The following is a 21,036-nucleotide window of genomic DNA, read 5'->3' on the forward strand; positions in this document are numbered from 1 at the left end:
GGAATATGGACCATTGTAGATTAACTAAAAATACTGTATCAATGTAAATTTATAAAGTTGACAACTCTTCTGTCAGCTTAGAAAATACACACTGAGTTATTTAGGGGTCAAAGGCTATGATATATATAACTTTACCCTCAAATGGTTCAGGAAAAATTGTACACACACACACACACAGAAAGGAGCAGAAAGACAGCCCTTAAATTCGGGATCTTATAGGGGAATGCAGCCCTTGAGGAGGAGATTTGGGACACTGCAGGCCGGAGGAGTGGTTCCAGCAGGGGCCTGGAGGCCAACATGAAGTAGAGACAGAGAACCTTGATTTAACCAGAGAGTTGGAGAGAAGAGGAAGCAGGGGAGCACAGGATTGAAAATCTTGGTTTGAACCAGAGTAGCTGGACTTGGACTTTAGATATCTCTGGCCTTTTTTGAACAGAAAAGGCATGTGATCAGAAACTTAAGTTTCCTTCTCCAGCGGAAACCAGTGTTATTAGTTTCTTTTGTGACTTTCCAAATCTATTCCATGAGTAGAAATACTTAGAAATACTAATCTGGGAGCCATATGTCTTGGGGATTCAACTGGAAAGAGGCTAGAGGTGAGGACATAGATATAGGAGATGAGGATCCTGGGTCCACAGGAGAGAGACCAGGGATGGAGAGAGAAGCCTAAACAGAGCAGAATTTGACAAGACTTGGCTGACAAATGATTGTTGGACTTGGTGTGGGGAAGTAGGGTGAGTGGTGGGGGTAGAAGGGGAAAGACTGGCAGCCAGGAGGACACTTGGTCTTCAGTGTCATCGGGACTGCTAGAGGAAAAACATGCTAGGAGCAAATAACAAGGACGGCTTGGGGTTGGATGTACGAGGCCCTGGAGGTGCTCTTGTAGGGCTGCCACTGGGAGCCTTATTGTAGGGTGTGTGGTCAGGGTCTGCTGTATAGACATAGCAGATATCCTCTGAGCCCATTCTCAGAGTCAACCTCTGTGCTCTTAGGAGTCACATGGCCTGGGGACCTTTAGGCCAGGAGGCTGAAGACTGCCTCAGGGAAAGGCCCTTGGGATGCTCGAAGTCCAGAGGGCCGTGTAGGCAGCTTCTTCAAGGAATTATGGAGGTTTGACATTGTCTATGAAGAATCAAAAACTTTGCACTCTGTTTTGCTGTCTTCAAATTACTTCTTTGTGTTCCTGAATTATGTAAAGAGCAGAGATGAAATTATTGGAATAATCTCCTTGAGACTGTGGAGCGAAAAGAGCAGGGAGCAAAATTGTATATGGTGTACTACCATTTATATACGGAGGTTGGAGAATGAGTATTTGTATATATTTATTTTTCTCTTCACAGAATATATTTGGAAAGACACACAAGAAACTAGCAATACTGGTTTCCCCTGAGGAAGGAAACTAAGTTTTTATTTGGTTTTGCATAGGGACTCAATTCCCATTGCAGGGGTGCTACTTAAAATAATTAACAACTGGCATAGCACTGGCACCAACCAGTCAGAGCAGATAGTAGCAGTATGCCATACCAATACATACCACCTGAATATCCTCTGTCTTCTCATGGTTCAAAAATTGAAACCATATAAAAAGTCTTAATTGAAAAGTTTTCCATTTCTCAGAGAGCGAGAGTTCTTACTTTTTACCCTATTGAACCTTTAAAATTGTTCATGTGTTACCTATTCAAAAAAGCAAATAAGTTGAATAGAAAGGAAGGAAGGAAATAGCAATTGAGAAAGCCATTGTTGTGGAAGGGGCAGTGAGATTGCTTTTTAGAGTTTGTGATTCCACAAGGGAGGGCCAGATTGTGTGTGAGCCGAAGAACAGATGGAGTCAGCATGTGTGGCCAGGACGTCCCTAAAGCCTCCGAGGTTTATATCTGTGGCCAAGTGTAGGCCAGGGCTAGTACTCTTCTGCCTTTCCCATTTTCCTCTGACATGCAGGCTCAGGCTGGCTGAGTCTGTGGTGGGTCAGTGTTCTCTGATTCTGATCTGTCATCCTTTTAAACATGAAATTAAATTGTGATCACTGAATTTAAACCTGAGCACAGACTGTGAGCATTCATTAACATGCAGTTTCTATACTGATAGCATATATTTATTGATTTGTTTTTCTCCCCTTCATCTTACTCATAATGGATTCAGATTTTTGACACTGCCCCATCATTAAAGTAATTTATACCATTGTCCAGAACTTGGATAATAATAGAAGAAAAGTACAAAAAAGCGCAGAAAAATCACCAGTAATCCCACCATCAAGAGACAACCGTTGTTAATGTCAAGATTCATGTGGCTTCACAGACTGTTGATTTCCATTGACTGGAGCTTTTGTTAGAGTTTGACATTGGTCGGGGTGCTCAGGACTGGGCCCATGTTACTGGCAGGAGAGAAAGGCCTGGACAAGGTTTGTAGGTTGCATATCTCTGAGTGGCTTTGCTGGTAGTGGCGGTACCAAAGCAAGTGATAGTAGGACAGGAAGAAGGTGCATTTGCTCTCATTTTAAAGGAAGAATGATTCATTATTTTTTTTAAGGACTTGGCAGATGGAGGAGTTTAATTTATTAAGACATTGAGACCCTGGGTGGGGAATGGGCGGTCCTGAAAAATGATTTTTGTAGAACCCACTTCTGGATAGATCCATAGCTTTTGTTATGGGGATCAGAGTGATGACTGTTATAATTCATGAAACTCTGATCCCTGGTGTCAGAGTGAGCACAGATACTGCAAGTGCTGGGGGGCTGCCGGATCGCCACACCATATTGCTATACTTTGGGAGAGGCCACTCTCCTCCAACTGTAAGAAGTCCCTCTGTATGCTTTTCCTTAGGGAGGAATGGGAGCTGCTCTGCTATCAGATCCTGACAAGATTGAGAAGGTAAGTCCTGCATGAGGGAAAGCAGAGGTCCTTAAACAGGAACTGGAGTACCTGGACCACCTACTCCCCTCCTCCGGATTTAGTGCATCGGTCACTCCACCTGGGGCCTGGAGAATTTTATAAAGGCTTCCCAGATTTTGATGTCCATTCAGGTTTGGGAACCCCTGAACAGCAGCTCTGGAGTTCCTTAAAAGCCCAGGGCTAGGGACATGTCAACTGAGAGCTGGGGGTGGGGTGGGGGGTGTTGAGGAGTCATTTAGAACCTCTTCTGTATTACCTCTCTCCCTTCTGAGATGATCATGAGTGCATAGGACAGGCTGCCTGTGGGTTGTAGATAGGCTCAGAGGCTGTAAGGGTGGCTGGGGGAAGATTGGCCTCTCCCAGGGGCCTTAACGAGCATGGCAGTGGTCCCCTGCATATTGATAAAATTCATCACCAGCCTTTGAGAGCAGGCTAGACCTGGGTCATATGAGACAAGCTGAAATTAGTCTCCTCTTTCTCAGTAATTCTGGTGGCTAGGTATATGAGGCTCTGAGGACAGGTTAGTGTTTGCCACCCAGTATTGTGAAGTACCAGGGCATATCACTCCCCTTGGGGTGACATTTTCTGCCACACCATATACACCTTTTACTTTCCTTTCTCAGTCAGTCAGCTCTCTCTTTGTTGCTCCTCTTAGCTCCTTTGACTTCCTTTCAATTCTCCATCTCCACTTCCCTCCTAGTGCCTCCCATAGGCTAGAGCAACTTGGGATAAGGCACTATCAATAAGAGCTGCCACTATTTGTGCTGGCTGCTGTGTCAGCAGCTCAACCGTATTTATTCCTCCAGCCTCCCTGTCTCTGGGATATAGGAAGGCCAGCATGTTTATGGGATAGGCACCTTCTTGTTTTTCTCATGTGTAGATAGGTACATATAATGTATCTGTACTGTATTCTTACTATTTGTAGAGTAATTGCCTTTCTAAAGTATATTCCAGCATTTATTCCATTTGTTTCCCAAACTCCTTGAAGTAGACAGGGCAGGCATATATTATTTCCATTTGATCAAGAATAATAAAACTAAAGCACAGAGAGAGAAAAATAATTTGTTCAAGATCATGTACTGAATAAGTAGCAGGCAGAGCTGAGTCTAGAGCCATGTTCTTGTGACTTCTACCCCAGCATCAGTGTCCCCTTTCGATGGCATCTCAGGGTAAAGGTGCCAGGTGTAGTTTATAAGTGTCTAGCCACAGGTCACTAGACATCTGGACTTAGGGACCTCCAGTCAGACACCTGTGCAGGATGGAGTAGATGTGGACAGCTGTGGATGTCAACCTTATCCCTGTATTTAGGGGAGGGCCCCCTGTAGGAGATGTTTGCTTCACAACATGTGCACACGGGCATTTTGTTATCCTTCAGCCTCCTGGCTTCTCCCACTCACGCCGTCGGCTCTGTCCTCTTCACTGCCCCTCTTTGGGTACATTTCACATGTGAGGCTGCAGAGTTACATCCCACTTCAGAAGCTCAGTTTATTCTGCTCTTCTGTTTTGTGGGGTGGCCAGATGGGCCAGGGCAGACTAGTGGATAGGGTTTACCCCATGGAGGGGAGGTTTCAGGCTTCTGCAGTAAAACCAAATGGGACCTGGGAATAGTGGGCTGGAGTAGATTCAGACTCAAACTGTGCTGGCAAACTGGGTGACTTGGTTGAGAGTTTTGTGGTTCCTTCTAGGCTTGGTGTTTTAAGCCTGTGGTTCCATCTGTGGGAGCATTTCAGGACCACCTGCAGAATTTTTTTCAAATAAGGATGCTTGTTTTGGGGTGATGAAAAATTTTGGAAATAGTGGTGATGGTTGCACAACATTGTCAATTAATGCCACTGAATTATAGACTTAAAAATGGTTGAAATGGCCAATTTATGTGATATATATTTTACCTCACACACACAAGAGATCCTATCTGTTGACAATTCTGTCTACCCTTGGGTGGATAGGGGCAGGGAAGGAGTCTTTTGAAGAAAGACCTTTTAGTCTTTTGAAAAAGCTTCTCTGGTAACTCTAGTGTAGCCTCCCTGGATTAAGAATCTCAGTTTTAAACTCCTAACTCAGTGATTTTCTTTCTTTCAACCCTGCCCAGGATTCCTTGGGCCCCCTGGCTGCCTGGGGTGTCCCACTTGTACACACAGCACTTGGGCCATGGCTAACAACTGGCAGGGCCAGGACTTGCACTCAGTTGTCACTGATTCCCAATTTTATGCTTTTCCACCTTCTACCCAGCTCCCTCTAAAACCAGGGAAGCTAACCAGGTTCTGTTTTTCCTGAGTCGGCCAGTGGACCTGGTGAGATGAGCCTGCCTGTAGGTAGTGTGCTATTAGCTGCTCAGATACGGGCCTGTCTCAACTCCTTTTTCTCACAGATGTTCACACCACAGAGTCATGTGGTATGACTTGCATCTGGGAGAGTTGAGTCTGGGAGAGCTGGGCCCAGGAGAGTTTTATGCTAGAGCCTGGCCAGAAGACAGACTCTAGTTGCCCCTTCTCCTCAGTGTGACCCTTGCAAGTAGCTAGGACTTTTAGTTACTAATTTCCTTCCTGGTCCTGAACACACACATGAAATAGATACCGAAGAAAGTGCTTAGAGCTACTTGGATAAAATTTATCAAAAGGAAGTTCTGCAAAACAGAGAATTGGATCAAACTAGCTGATGTTGCTTAGATCACCAAATATCAGAGGATTCTAAGTCAACACTTGCAAAAGAACTTTCCAGAGACCATGCTGTCAGACTGAGAGAAAGGACTAGAGTGAGAATTTTTGTTAGGTATCTCAATGGGTCTGGCAGTCCCCACTTAAAACATAGGTGTTCCTTTAAGGCCTGCCAGAGCAACCCGAGGACCTCAGGCCCAGTCTGCCTCCTGGAGCAGCACATGGGGCCTGTTCCTTCCTGCCAGTCACTGGCAGCTGCGCTGGGGCCAGCAGGCCTTGTCTCACCCATTATCTTTCCACGTGTCTGTCAGTCCAGGCTCTTGGCCTGATGTCTTCTGAGGGGCCTGCCTCAGCCTGTCCCTGAGAGAAAGGCCTCCTCCACTGGTTCTTGCAGCCTGGCTCTCTGCTGCCCCTGCCTGTCTAGAACCAAGACTGGCAGCAGCTGCCTGCATGTCCTCTCTGCTCTGCTTGACAGCAACCCAGTTCTTGGAAGAGGGACCTTAGGATCACCTTCCCTCCAATTTGCCTGGCCCGATATTTTTGATGAGGGAAGAAGATAGCAATACCACAGACATGCAGTGTCATCTATACCTCTCTTGATCTCTGACCCTTAGGGGGTCTTGGTAAATGAATGAATGAGTGAATGGATCTGTATGCATGCCTGGGTAGAACCCAGTGATCCTTTGCCACGGCAAACATCAGAATCACCTGGAGAGCTTAAGAAATACAGAATCTTAGATCCCTGACACTTTCCTTCTTGATCTTTCTTTGAAGCCCTTTACAATTACTATGCAAAATAAACACTTTATAATATGTTGACTATGTTGTCTTTTCCTTTCCCAGTTTGATTCCTGTATATCTGACTCCCCTAAAGAGAGGGCTTTGTGAGGATAGGGCCTAGGACATGTAAAGCCTTCCTGTTCCTTAGTTCTGCAAGATTCTGGAACAGCACTCAGGGAACATTGCCTTTAAGCAGGGAAGAAGCTGTGAGCTGTGTATTCTCAACCAGGGCTAGGTCTCAGAATCATATTGAGTGTGTGTGGGGAGCGGGTGTTGGGCAGATTCTTTTGAAAACACATATTCCTGAGCTCTGCCCCTAGAGACTCATTCAGGAAATATGAGGCGGGATCTAAGATTCTGTATTTCTTAAGCTCTCCAGGTGATTCTGATGTTTGCCGTGGCAAAAGACCATTGTATTCTACCCAGGCATGCATGCAGAGCCATTCACTCATTCATTCATTTATCAAATATATGTATACCACTATGTGCCAGGCAAAGGGGCTGCTGGCGCTGGGGCTCTAGCATAGAAAAAAAGATAGACTCCTTCCCTCATGGAGCTTACATGTATATGCGTGCAACGGACACATTCATGTGGACACATACATGGATACAGACGTGTTCATGCCACTGGGACACACAGGTCTGTAGCAGAAGTAATTAGTATAAGCCATTGTGGTTGTTTGTTCCAGAAGAGGCAGGTGCTCTTGTGTTCTCTCTGCAGATCCTCAGCACTCTTGTTAAAGGGACACACAGACCTGTGACCTGCAAAATTCGCATCCTGTCATCGGTAAGGATGGTGAATTACTATTGAAGGTCCATTCTCTCTGGGGATGTTTATTTGAGGTGTCAATGATTTTTGAGGAACCGAATTAGGTTTGGAGGAGGGGTAGAGCTGAGCCCACTTTAGGAGCTGGCAGCTGCTCCCTCTGTGGCTTCAGTAACCACCCTATGTGGTCCTCTTCCTCAGCTGGAAGATACCCTGAGCCTTGTGAAGCGGATAGAAAGGACTGGCATTGCTGCCATCGCAGTTCATGGGAGGTGAGTGGTCACCTTTCTAGTGACTGACTTGCAGAGAGGTCTTCGGCCATCTTAATGATCCTTCACCAGGCCCTAGGTGACAATCAATTTCTCTTGTACAGCCTATTGCTGCCTAGATCTTTGACACCCTGAGGGCTTTTTCTTTATGGGATTGCCTTTTTCTTTGTTTCATTCATTGAGCATCTACTGATGGTAGGCTTTAGAGACAGAGAGACTGAGAGGAAGGAAAACTGCCCCTACCCTCAGGATGTGTAAATGGTAGAGTGAATGATTTGCTCAAAATTGCATCATGCAGCCAGGAAGTAGTGGAATTAGAACTCTGATTCTGAATCTCGTTTTATTACCACTACATTGAGCAATAGCTTCTCCCTCAAATGACCCCAGGCAATCTGCTATTCTTTTAAAGGCACTGCCTCTTTTGTCTGCCCCTATTATTCTTCCAGCTGTCACAATGGCTGCTTTAAACAGTCCTTGTATCTGTAGCTGTTGTGCTCTCTACTGAGACCTGAGAGGTTGCTGAAGGCTACTCTGGGTTTCCCAGTCAAATTTGCTTCCTGTGTCCAGGATATGCTTTCGTACAGAACCCCAGGCCAGTAGACTTTGGCAAGAGTGACCTCTCTTCTCTATGTGATGTCTTTTTTGGGTTCAACGGTCTTGTAAGAACAGCCCATTTTTTGCTAGTTGTGTCTCTTATAGCATTTTCAGAGAAAGGAACCCAGAACTTTAACATATAAAACAGAAAAGCAGAGCTTTATGGGTGGAAGCCAGTGGGGGTAGAGGAGGAGTGAAAGGCTGTATACATCACACACCTTGAGGTAGCAGGCTCTGGGCTCAGACTGCGTGGCTTTAAATCCCATCTCTGATGCCTGTTGGCTGTGTGTCCTTGGACAAATCTTTTTTTTTTTTTTTTTTTTTTAATTTTTATGAGTTTATTTGAGCCAAACTGACAACATATGCCAGGAGCAAGATTTCAAACGCTCCCTTCTTAGACAAATCATTTAACCTCTCTGAGCACCACATTCCTCACATGGAAGTTAAGATAATTTCTGCTTTATAAGGTTGTTGTGGGGCTTTTATGAGATTGCGAATTTATAGCCTTGGCATAGCACCTGGCATATCGTATTCTCTGAATAAATACAGCTATTCATTTTCACCAGTAGTTGGAAACACTAGGAAGACAGAATTCAATAAGTTTAAAGAGGGACTGTCCCGCCATCAAAACTGTTGAGGATGGGGTAGAACTGGCTGCTGGGGATCTAGGGAAGTAGAGGTGGAGGCTGAGTTGACAGAGTCTTCTGAGGCCCTGTGGCTCCTGACCCTTTTTGTTGAGGGATATAGCAGAGAGGACATACCCAGACAAGACCTGGGCAAGGGCTATCTGGTCAACCACCTCTCTTGCTTGTTCCTGAAAACAGCACAGGTCAAGGCTCACCTCAGCATCCCTAAGACTCACTGTCATTCACAAGAACTTCTTTCAGTTGACCCAGGGTATGGTCCTGCCTCCTCTGCGGCTCATTGTGACAGCCACGGTCTGTGGCCTGCACTGACTACTGCGTCTACCCTGTGCCAGGTGCCTCTCCCTATGATCAGCTGCTCAACCTCGCCTCAGCATAGGCAGCTGTATGGGAGTGGCCAGTCTGAGCAGTGGCAGCTGTTCCCAGTCCCTTGGGGAGGGCAGGACCGGGACAGTAGGGGCAGCATTCTTATGGCACTATCCCTCATCTCTAGCAGAGGTGAGGGGAAGCCAGGGAAAGGCAGCGTGACCTTGGGAGTCAGACTACCCACATCAGCCCCGTGAAGCCATACCTCACCTGCAGGCCTCCAAGAGCTGGACTTGCCATACTCCTGTCCTTGATGGCCACATGACCTTCCTGAGGTTCACTAGGGAGGACAGTAAGGTTAAGTTGCCTAAGGTAACTGTGTAACTGCGACACGGCCTTTGGCACTCAGCCCTCAGCCTCATCTTTTTTGTTTATCTCCAAGGAAGCGGGAGGAGCGACCTCAACACCCTGTCAGCTGTGAAGCCATCAAAGCTATTGCTGAAACCCTCTCCATTCCTGTCATAGCCAAGTAAGCCTCCCTTCCTCATCATTTACTTTTTATGCCCCACCTTACTCAGAAGGGATTTGAGCTGGCATACAAAAATGGAAGGATATAGCATTAAAAAAATGACCTTAAGGGAAAAGAAAATAAAGGGTAGGATGAAAAAACGAAGTTGGGAATAAGGCTGACAAGTGCCTATCATGTCTGTCGGCCTCTGGTGAGTAGCTGATAAAGGTGTGCAGTAGCTAGGGGCCCAGGTTGGGTTGAGGGTAGGAGTGTTCAAGGGACAGGGAGAGCAAGAAGGTAGCTGCTGAAGCAGGCCTAGGAGAAGGTGATATTACACCAGAGTTAGATGTGCAGGGTGTAGGGTGAGAGGCCCAAACCAGAGCACACAGAGCTATGGCTCAGGAGTCATGAGGCTGGTCATAGTCTAGAGCCCAGACAAGCATTCTGGGCAGCTGTGGGACCAGGAATCTAGACTGGCAGGTGTGAGGTTCCCAGCCCAGAGGCTTGGTGTCCACTTGCCCCCAGCGAGCTGGCCTATGTGGGCCAGTGGGGAGTCCCGCTGATCCCTGCACCTTAGGATGGCACAGAACCTGATGGCAGGATAGGAGTAGGGAGGTTCCAAACCCCTGAAGCCCTGATAGCAGATTCGCCTGACTGGTGGGAGGGAGGGAGGGAGGGACAGGCTAAGGATGGGAGTGGAGGCCAGGCCCTACCTTCCCCAGGCCAAGGAATTTTAGAGGTTTGGAGAGAGGAGGGCCACTCAAGACCCTGGACCCTTTTGCTGCTGCTGCCACCTGAGGGTTCCTCCGTCCCTGACACTCTCCCAATTCTGTCTCTGTAAACAGCAGTTTACAAGGGGGCCCTTGGGGCTGCAGGGTGGCAGGAAGGGAAATTACAACCAAAATGGGTCTCCTTCTTTCCTCTCATGGTCACCACTGCTCTTGTTCCCTCTCTAGGGTTTTGACCCAGCCTTTAGTGGGCATATAGGTGTTCCAGCCTGGGGGTTTCCTGTAACCCCAGTATCTACTTACAGGCCCATGTCTTCAGATGTAGGCTGGCTTTCCCCACAGTTTAGGATGAAGTAGAAGGAAGGTAAAATCTTGAGGATATCTATTAAGTGCCCGGCATGGTTTGGGCTACTTTCCTATATTATCTCACTTGGTGCTCCTGACCCCATAGTGGGGTGTGTGTGAGAATCTTCAGTCTCCCAAAGTGTGCACAGCTGAAGGACTTGGCCAAAGCCACACGGTTAATGTGAGGCAGACCTGGGAGTTACCTTTTTTTTGAAAATGCTGGGACAAGAATGGGAATACCTCTCAACCCCCTGTTGCCTTTCAGTGGAGGATCTCATGACCACATCCAAGAGTATTTGGACATCGAGGACTTTCGACAAGCCACAGCAGCCTCTTCAGTGATGGTGGCCCGAGCAGCAATGTGGAACCCATCCATCTTCCTCAAGGAGGGTTTGCGGCCCCTGGAGGAGGTCATGCAGAAGTACATCCGATACGTACGTCTCTGCACTTTTTTGAAACAAACATTTCTCCCTGTCTGCCACATTCCTGCAGAAAGCTTTGGGTGAGGCCCCAGCTACCAGCTGTCAGCAAGCAGCCCTTGTCATTCTTCTCCTTTTCTTTTCAGTTCTGGGCATGTAGCATTGAACCTCCCTGGCTGTGATGTGAAGAGAGGGTGCTCCTTCTAAAGCTTCCAAGGTGTGGGGTCATAGCAAGGACCTCTGGATCCAGGATACTGTTGTGGCCCCAAACACATGATCTCTTCCTCACCCCCCACGCATACATGTACATGCACAATGACAATGGGGTCTGTGTCACTGAAGACACCCATGCAATGGGTTGGTGCCAGAGCAGCCAGAGCCAGGAGGAGCCATTATAGCTGCTGTTGTTGACAGACTATCTCCATAGAGACTTCTTACCTGGTCATCAGTCCAAATCATATCTTGCTAATTCCCAGCATGCTTTAACCCCTGACTTAAGGTACAGCTAAACTTTAACCCTCTCCTTAGGGAAAGCTTTTTCTTCTTACTGGGAGCTTGATGGTAGTGCCATGGGCATTTCCCTGTAAAGGAATTTTTTTTGACAAGTTCACTTGCCCTGGCCCTTCAGCACGACCCTGGAACTTGGCGGGACTCTGATCAGCTGTGCATGTCTGTAGGTAGAGACAGCGAGTGGTCCTCGGATTCTTCAGTGAGTTGGGCTTGGGCCCTCACCCAGAGCAGACTTCCACCTTCCTCTTCAGTTTTGGGGCTCACACCCTCCTGGGAGGGTTGAGAGAGTCCAGATGGCTCTTCAAGCCATGGCCATGCCTGGGCAGTTATGACTGCTGTGGCACGTGTGTGTCCCCAGGGCTGTGCAGGCTGGGGACAGTAGGAGGCCCTGAGGCCTGTGTCCAGAGTGGGGCGGCCTCTGTCCTAGAGTATCCCTTGTTTGATGCTACAGCCCTAATCCCTTGGTTTTGGGTGTCCTGTTGGGCAGGTTGGTGACCACTAGGTTCTCCAGTGGCTGGAGTTAGCCAAGGGCAAGGGGCCTTGCTTCAGCCCAGGTCAGCTGTCTAGCTCTTCTGGATGGCTGGCAAGTCTGCGGCAGAGAGGACACGTTCAATTGTGCTGAGCTTGCTCACTGGGTGAAAGGTGATGCTATCATTCTTGCTCAGCCTGACCTTTGGCAGCTTCTCAAGAGTGTGTGTCGTCCTGGAGAAAGGGAGTAGCTTTCAAGCATAGGTGGGGCTGTTTCTGGTCCAGCCAAGTGCTGTCTGTTCCAAATAAACTGAATCAAAGCTTTGCTGTCAGCCGGGGCTTACCCACATATCCCTGCTTTGTCCTGAGCGTGCCATGGCACATTCCCAATCACTGAAAACATAGGCCTAGTGGTGATATTAGAAGAGGGTAGGGGCCAAGGGGTTAGAGGGAGTTCTGGAGGGCTGGGGCACCCTTCGCCAACACTCTCCTGCCCACCCCACGCCAGGCAGACTCTTACTGGTACCCCGGGCAGTCAGTTGTCTTATCTCCCTGAGCCTGCACTTCTCAGTCTGTGAAGTAGTGGTGACAGTTGAACCTCATGCTTGTATAGCTCAGTGAAGTGACAACACGTGTGAACATAGTTGGTAGATGGGGCTGTAGGGGAATTTGGAGACAGGCCATTTAAGATGTGGCAAGGGAAGGTACCCACCGTGGTTGTAAGGAATAGAAGAATTTCACCCCTGTCCTGGGGCTGGTTCTGCCACAACAGAATTTGGCTTCTTCCCGCTCCCTGCCTTGGAGGATGCTTTCCGGCAGGTCCTCCATGGTTGCCTATGGTGGTTGAAGCAGGAGGGGCTCCCAGGTGGGCAGCAGGTGGGCTCATGTCAGTTATTCTCTCAGGCCGTGCAGTATGACAACCACTACACCAACACCAAGTACTGCTTGTGCCAGATGCTACGAGAACAGCTGGAGTCACCCCAAGGAAAGTTGCTTCATGCTGCCCAGTCTTCCCAGGAAATTTGGTGAGAGGGACAACGGGCTCTCCTTGCAGACACGTTGCCCAGGCTTAACCCTGAGCCCTAGGCTGACTCTACCAGGAGACCAGTGACACAGCTTCTGGAGATTGATGTGCAGGAGTGGGGTGGTGCTACAGTACTACAGCTTTACCTCGCAGAATAGCTTTCAAAGCTTTGGAACTTTCCATCCCTGAAGTGATCCTCAGCAGCAAGCATTTTGGGAACTAGGGCACTAGTTGGACGGAGGAATGTGAGGGCTGGGCTTGGGAATTCCTGTGGAGGAATGGGCTTTTCCAGTAACAGATCTATCACATGCCATGCCACCAAGACTCAATTGTCAAGAGATTTGGGGTTACAGAATGGAGCCCTTGGCCTGAGCCTGCACTCACAGCCCATCACTCTGCAGTCTGACAGGCCACCCCTTGCTCCTCTAGACCTAGTATAGCTCCAACTCAGGTGGTTGACATTGGGAGCCCCTCACAACCTGACCTCCTGCTTGCTCCCACAGCTCTTTATTTACACTTTTCCCCACCTCCATGGATCTGTGCTTGTACTGGGTCTTCTGCCTGAATGCTCTCTCCCCCACATGTTGGTTGTCTATATCCTCCCTCCTCTGAAGAAACCTTAATGAACCACTCTCACCTCCAGATATCCATCTTCGCCAATGTCTTCCAGCCCTCAAGATGCTTCCTAGAAAAGCCTTGCCAGAACCCTCCTTGTGAGCTCAGGAGTATAATTTTCAAGATTATAACTGTAGCTCTGGGTGGTACCTCAATTTAGGTGAGGCCTAACTGCTTGTGGCCGGGGCAGGAAGTGGAGAACCACTCAGTGGTCAGGCCTCTGTCTCTTCCGCCCGTGGGCCCACATGAGGACGCGGCTATGCATACCTCCGGTGCTTGATCAGTGTAGGTTAGCTCACTCACTGCTGGCTGGGGACACCTGCCTGTGTGCTCTTCCTTGAAAGAGAAGCTGGGCTCGGGTGGTAGAGGTGACCTTTAGAATGTTTTCCACCCAGCCCTGCCTGCCCTCCAGTGTCCACCCTCAGGGGCCCACATTCACTGTCCACCTGCCACTCCAGGCCGATCCCAGGGGTGGGTAGAAGGTACCTTCTGATGGCCAGGTCCTAGTGGTGGTTTGGTGTGTGCTGGGGGGCATTCCTCAGGGGTGGGGCCCTGGGCTCCCGCAGTAGTTCCCTAGATGCTGGCTCCCCTTAAAGGGCTTGCACTGTTCTACTTGTCTCTCTGTAGTGAGGCCTTTGGCCTTGGTGCCTTCTATGAGGAGACCACACGAGAACTGGACGCTCGGCGGGCTGAGCTCTTGGCCAGGACCCCAGAAGAGGCAGGGGATCCGGCTCAGGACACCTCTGATGTCATTAAGATGGCTGTCAAATTTGACCGGTAGGTCTCCAGCGTGGCTTCAGTTTGGGCTAGGGCCAGTGCCTTTGGGCTGCCTGGGCCAACAAGCTGGCTGTTGTACATGGTTAATGACAAGCAGACCACAGGTCACTTTGGTTTGTACCCTTGTTCTCAGTTTTCAACAACTCAAAAAAAACACTTTGGAGAAGATAGTCCCTGAAAGCCTAGGCAGTGCTGTCAGGGTTGGACATGTTTTCCCCAGGGTGACTGAACTCTACCCTTGCCCTCACTCACTGCCCCCTCCCACAGCTCGGGGTGGGAGGACTTGTCTCCTTCTGTCCCTGAAAGTCTATGCTTTTTCCCTGGCCCTGAAGAAGGAGCTGCCTACAAGAGACTCTCTAGCAGCAGTGAGACCCTAATCCTTATCTGGCTGTGTGACCCCTGCCCACACTGGCTGCTCCTCACCAGCCCTGTGGTATCTTCTCTAGGTAGAAGTAGCCTCAGGCCAATTACTACCTCAGACTGTGACTCAGCTTTAATTGGGGCCCTCATCCTTGTCCTCTGTAATCTGGGATCTGAGCCTTTCTCAGGTCCACAGGCCCAGCCCAGAAGCCAGTCTTGTCTGGCAAGGGGTGGGGAGGAAGGGTGTGGGAACAGCTGTTGGGCAGTCATATTCAGGGGGAGCTCCTGGTGGGAAGTTGCAACATGATGCAGACTGACTCTGAAACCAGATTCCACTGTGTCTAAAGCAGCAGTGGATCATTCTGACACTCGGCAGACATAATTAGGTGGGTGCTAAGCTAGACCCCTGAGACAATGGTATGGCTACCTGTGTTTCTCAACCCCGTCCACTTCCTCCTGATCTTGTCTTGAGAGTCAAACTGGACTTACCTTCTTGGCTGTCAAAGACTGTTTTCTAGGCTGGAGCTCATACTGCTAGAGTTAACTTCCCACCCCAGTTCCCTAAGCATGGTGAAGCCCATCTTCCCTTTAGGTAGAACGCAGGCCCCAAGTTGCTGGTAGGACAGAAATGGGAGGTCAGGAGAAGAGTACATGAACTTAGGGCAGCAGCGTGATGTCTCAGTTCCTGCAGCTCCTATCAGGAACTGAGTGGGGCCCCTGCTGAGTAACGGAGTGGTGATGGCCGTTGGGCCTGACTCCTTCTCCTTTTTCCAGGAGAGCATACTCACCCCAGATCACCCCCAAGATGTGCCTGCTGGAATGGTGCCGGAGGGAGAAGTTGGCACAACCTGTATATGAAACCGTGAGTTCCTGGCTGTGTGGCTTGCCCTGCATCCAGCCCCACAGACTTCCCACAGCTGGTGCCATCACCCCTAGCACACCCACAGCTCATACCCTGGACTCCAGACCTCTTGGCTGGAGCCAGGCTTTGCCCTCTTTGGGCATGCATGAGTTACTGGTGGCTGGGCTAGTTGCTGATAATGCCTTTCCTTTGACAGTGGGCCTATTGTCTAATTGTGGCTACTTTCATAAAACGGAACTAGTGACTTAAGTAAAGGGCTGCCAGTGGTGTTGCTTAGGCAGGGGAGATGTCTCTGGGAAGAGCCAACTGGCTTAGGAAAGGGTGCTCAAACCTAAAAGTTAGACATGTTTTTGGACCAGGCCTGAGCCAATGGGGCACAGAATTGGGCTCCAGACACAGGGCCCCTCAGTGGACTTTGAGATAGGATTGCTCAACTTCCTTTGGTCCCCATGGCCATGCCTTGTTTAAGTTGCTCTGTCTCTTTTGAACTGGACTTCTGACCTCCAAGCTTGTACCTTTTGGGCCTTGTGTCCTCCTCTGCCAGAGTGACATTTCCAAAGCGAATCTGACCTCTACCTCCCTTGCTCAGGTCCTCATCAGCTCCTCAGTGCCTTTGGGACCAAGCCCTAGTACCTCAGCACAGAGCATGAGACTGCCCCCCCAACCCCGCCTGCTCTTCTGCTTCAAGTGTCATGCACTCAGCTCTCTGCTCTGCCTTATCAGCTGGTCTCTCTGCCAGATGCTGTCTTCTTTGCCCCAATCCTTGTCCCCTCTTACCCCTTTGCCATCTGGTGGACTCCTCATTTGGAGGACGTGGCCCATCCAGACGTCAGTAGGAGGACACTCCATAGTCACACACAGCTAAGGGCTCTGATGGTCCTTTGTGTAGGTGCATGGCAGAATTCCTCTGATATGCTGCAGTGTCATTGTCTGTTTGTGTATCCACCTTTCTTCCCTGGAAAACGTACTAGACATTTCTGCTGGGGAAGAGCATGTGGTACAGGTAGCTTTCATTTGACTTAGGTGGAAGGACTTCCTTTTCTTTGCCTTCAGTGTGACCCTGGCAGGTGGGCTTCCGGGGCTCATTCTTCTTCCCCTCATGTTGCCATCCCTGTTTCCTTTGCTCTCTCTGTACCAGGTTCAACGCCCCCTGGATCGCCTCTTCTGTTCTGTTGTCACTGTTGCTGAGCAAAAGTACCAGTCTACCTTGTGGTGAGTTTCCTCATCAGTGGGCTAGCATTGGCTTAGGAAGGTTGGGGGGATGGTGTACCTTGCTAGTAGCATTCCTGGGTGATGACCCCTTCTTCAGTTTTGGCAGAATCTGTGCCAAGGGTATTGTAAAGTCAGACTTCACAGCCTCTAGTCCTGCAATCTGTCTGCCCATCTGCCTCAATCCCCTATCCCTCATCTTCCCAGGGACAAGTCCAAGAAACTGGCGGAACAGGCTGCAGCCATCGTCTGTCTGAGGAGCCAGGGCCTCCCTGAGGGTCGGCTGGGTGAGGTGAGCACCTCCTTGCACAAACGCAAGTGGGAGGCCCCTGACCAAGACCCTGGGGGGCCCAGAGCTCAGGAGCCAGCAATGCCTGGGGAACTGTGCAAGAAGCCCTTTGTAGCCTTGGGAAGTGGTAAAGAGAGCTCTCTGGAAGGCTGGTGACCACTGTCCCTACCCCGGTGATCCTCTCCATGAGCCTGGCCCTAAGATGACTTAGGTACAGAGCATGAACCAGAGAGCTATTGGAGAATTTGCTGCCTCTGCCTGACAGGAGTTAAGAGGTTCTGGCTGGGCCATCAGCCTGGAACATGGGACAAGGGGTGCCCAGAGTGCCCATCTCCTTTGGTAGGTCTGATTGCAGGGCCAGGTTCCCAGTGACCTCAGTATTTTCTTTGAAAACGGGCTTTTCAGGTGGAACCTCCCCAACCTGATATTGGTACAGTGCAATAAAGACACCCTCCATCCTCACCCATGGCTGGCTGCTTTAGCCTTGATCATCTTCACACATGGACTGATGGCCTGGCATAATTATTCTACTCCCACCCACAGTGCAGAGCTGGAGCTTCCTAAGGCTTACCTTTTATCCATCCTTATGGGTCTGGATGGAAGTAAGGGACAGGGCATCTCACCTTTAATGTTCATTGGACTTAGCTGAGTCAGGAAGGCCCAAGAAGCCCATTTTACTGATGGTAAACCTGAGGCAATGGCCATCAGTTGGTTGGCTTTCCTGATGAGAAGTGATATGGGATCTGGGGCGATGATTAGGATATCTGGTACCCCAGCAAGGGACCAGCTCAGGCGAATGTGGGTACTGGGTTTGACCCTCAACAACTGTCTGGAGCTCAGACCTGAGGTGCTTGCTCTGGTTAGAAGATACTGGAGACTGCTGATTACAACAATTTGGGGCCCTTGAGATTGCCCGCCCACGCCACTGCCCCCCTTTCACCTCCACCATCCCGTTTGGGCCGGAAGGAAGTGGCAGATTCTCTTTAATTTCCTTCTGGCAGTAAGAAGCAAACAAACGGCTACCACAACTCAACTTGTGGGGCCACCCCCGCTTACTGGGAGGGGCGTTCTGACCAAAGGTCTCTGCCCAGTGCCGCCCCTGCTTCCTCAGCTGTAAACATGTTGCTTCTCCTCCCCTTTTTCAAGCTCCGTGGGGAGGGGGGATTCCTCTCTGGTCCAAGGCCATGTTCCTCCCATCTCCCCCAGGGTAAGGCCCCTGTGCCAGCCAGCAGCGCCTGGCTCTGTGGCCTGAGTCAAGGGTTGGGCAGAGGTCTCTCTGTCTCAGTCCTGGAGGTGCCCCTCCTGGCACCCACATTGCTCTTCTGTATGCAGATAAGGATACCACACTACCAGTGGCCTCCTAGAGCCCATTGCTATCTGACCTTGGGCAAGTCACTTCTTGTCCTCTCTGGGCCCAAGGGCCCTCCTCTGAGAATGGGATCAACTGTTCTCTGCCTGCTTGAAACTGGCTGGAGGATAAATAGGCTAGCCCTGTGATAGTTCACTGTGTGGCTAATGGGGTCAACTCCATGCTGAGGCTGCCCTAACTGCCCAGCGCAGTGGTCCCAGAGAAAGGGCCCCACCCAGGAGAGTGACAGGCTTAGTCCAGCCTCAGCCATCAAGCTTTAGGCATAATTTATTTCCGATTTTTTCTTATAAAAAACTCTCAGTGAAAATACCTTTGCCTTTCCTCATACCCCGACTGGAACGGGGCAGACAGAGAGGCCCCAGTAGACCCCCAGGCATCCTGAGACAGTCAGAGCTTGTGGGAGGACTCTGTGTTGGCCAGGCACTAAGTGAATTAAGATCCACTTCTTCCCTGATGGGGCTGGGCTTTGTCCTTAGCCCTCTTTGCCCACCATTGTGATTTTCTGGGGAAACCCCTGCTCTGGCAGGGTCAGGTTCATTTCCGGGCTACGGAGAAGAGGCAGGGTAGAGGTCAGCTGCTAAGATAGAGTTTGGAGTGTGGGGACTTTGAGGGCCCAGGAAAAGCATTGTGGAGAGGGTCATTCACAGGGGAGCAGGTGGGGAGTGGCTAGTGCGTGTTCCATGACTAAGGATGTCTGATAAAAATCCTGGTTAAATATGGTCTCAGTTTAACATACCTCAGTGATACATTCCCTGGTCTCAGAGTGACCTGCCTAAGTCCTGGTACTGACTGGGAGGACCCAGTCAGTTCTGAAAGCTCCACCCACTGTTCTCATCATGCCCACCTTAAATTAAGGCCACTTAGACACCCAAACCCCTCTCTGGACTAGTGGCCACAACACTTATCCATCTATTCCAGCCACCTGGATTGAGGACTTACTCTTAGCTCATCACATTTTGGGGATAAATGGTTTTGACATGAACATGAGAGGGAGGAATGAGTAAGGCTAGAGAATGTGACAGGTCTTCCGAAGACCACAACAAGAAGACTGGACTTGTGCAGATGAGTGGGGAACCTCTTACCCCTGCAGTCCTGCACTTAGTTCCTTCCAGGTGTCACTCTTGTTCACAACTCTCCACTGTCCTCTGCTCTCCACTGTCCTCTGGATCGAGTCCAAACTCCTCAGCTTAGCATTCGAGGACAAAATGCTAACCCTGCCTTCTGAATCCTGTGCTGACTTTTTTTGATTGTAGTCTGCCAAGATTGGGAGCTGCTCAAGGGCAGTCCTTGTGTCCCCTATGGCCAGCCTTGGTATGGGGATGGGGAGCAGGCACTGAAGAAGAACCAAAATCAAGACATTGGGCAGGAGAGGTGAGTGGCATGGAGAAGAAGAACTTTGTAAACTCTGACTTTCCTGCAAGGGTCCTGTTTCCTCTAATGTGGAACAAGAAGAGCTGGACTCAGCTAAGCTGTACCATCTCATGGCTCAGAGGCCGCAGGAGAGCCTTCAACAATGGGAGCTCAGAGTCAGGCCTATGGCAGCTGATGAAATAGATGGCTTTCCTTAAATCTCAGGCCTGGCTGGCATTCACACAGGAGGGAGGTTGTACAGAGACCCACACAGTTTTTTTCTACTAGCCAGCCCAGTCAGGTTCTGTATACAGCACTAGTCCCCTGGTTTTCCTGGTTTCATAGGGCTCTCAGAAGGCTGGAGGCGAGTCAGATGGCCTTCTGCCATCTAAGAGAGCTTTGGAGCTGGCCTGAGGAAGAGCTCATGGGGGAGATCCTAGTCTTAGCTGAGGAAAAGGGGTGGAGAGAGTTCATATATTGGTGTGTGTGGGAGCATCACAGCCTGTAGAGCTCCCAGCCATTGCTGCCTTTCTTAGAAAGGTGGTAACACTCTTCCTGAAGTTGGTGTCCACCCCTGCCCCAGCCCTTATCACTCTACATTGGGTTCTCAGTTTCCTCCAGACCAGAAATCTTCCCCCAGACCTGACCTCCTCTCAGTTTTCTCCACTTGCTCATTGGCTGGGAACACAGCTGCGTCAGGGAGCAGTTGATGAGCGAGTGAATTTTTAAAGCCATCTACAGCTTCTGTGGTTCCTTCCTAGCAGTGGGGCTGACAGGCCCAGGGTCTCCCTCTTACCTTCCCCCTGGCCTGGCTGGCTGAGTCCCTGGTTCAGGTAAAGTCATGTCTAGAGGGCAGAGAGGCTAGATAAAGGTCCATTTTCTCGATCCAGATGATAACCTGGGAGGTATGTATGTGTGGGGGCAGGGAGAAACAACCTGAAACTGCATTGTTTTATGGGGAGGGGGAGGTGAGCTGGCCAACCTTCTGGGGCCTTTTACTATACCAGGGTCATGTTACATGTGCTACTAATTGGCAGGCCAGCCATCTGCCTGGGGCAGAAGCCTGCTAAATTAGTAGCTTTTGGCCTCTAAGTTCCATACTCAGCCATTCAAAGTCAGAGATCCTTTGAAGGCAGGACAGTTTATTTGGAAGATGTTACACCTACTTAATGCCATTTGCTCCCTCTCCTCCATCACTGTTATCCTCTCCTGCCTCTAACCTTCTCCCAATCCAATACAGTGATTCACCTAGAATTCTGAACATGGACGTCCCCTGTTCTAAACCCTTCTGTAGCTTCCACT

At 49.7% G+C, this 21,036-nt stretch overlaps 1 protein-coding gene across 6 annotated transcripts in view; it reads left to right on the forward strand.

The window, feature by feature from the left end:
- DUS2 (dihydrouridine synthase 2) overlaps positions 1-17,514 on the forward strand; it is a 39,443-nt gene extending 21,929 nt beyond the window's left edge. For 5 of the 6 annotated variants that reach the window (XM_011380527.2, XM_023523542.1, XM_023523543.1 and 2 more), the window contains 10 exons: positions 2,820-2,867; positions 7,044-7,109; positions 7,290-7,360; positions 9,344-9,430; positions 10,748-10,916; positions 12,783-12,904; positions 14,146-14,295; positions 15,430-15,517; positions 16,656-16,729; positions 16,934-17,477. In XM_011380527.2, the coding sequence (XP_011378829.1) occupies positions 2,820-2,867; positions 7,044-7,109; positions 7,290-7,360; positions 9,344-9,430; positions 10,748-10,916; positions 12,783-12,904; positions 14,146-14,295; positions 15,430-15,517; positions 16,656-16,729; positions 16,934-17,171 (1,113 nt within the window). In that variant the 3' untranslated portion in view covers positions 17,172-17,477. Of the gene's footprint in view, positions 1-2,819; positions 2,868-7,043; positions 7,110-7,289; positions 7,361-9,343; positions 9,431-10,747; positions 10,917-12,782; positions 12,905-14,145; positions 14,296-15,429; positions 15,518-16,655; positions 16,730-16,933 lie in introns of all 6 variants that reach the window. The other variant, XM_011380528.2, reaches the window with a different exon arrangement.
- The last annotated feature ends 3,522 nt before the right edge of the window (positions 17,515-21,036 follow it).

Source organism: Pteropus vampyrus, unplaced genomic scaffold (genome assembly GCF_000151845.1).
Source record: "Pteropus vampyrus isolate Shadow unplaced genomic scaffold, Pvam_2.0 Scaffold394, whole genome shotgun sequence".
NCBI lineage: Eukaryota > Metazoa > Chordata > Mammalia > Chiroptera > Pteropodidae > Pteropus > Pteropus vampyrus.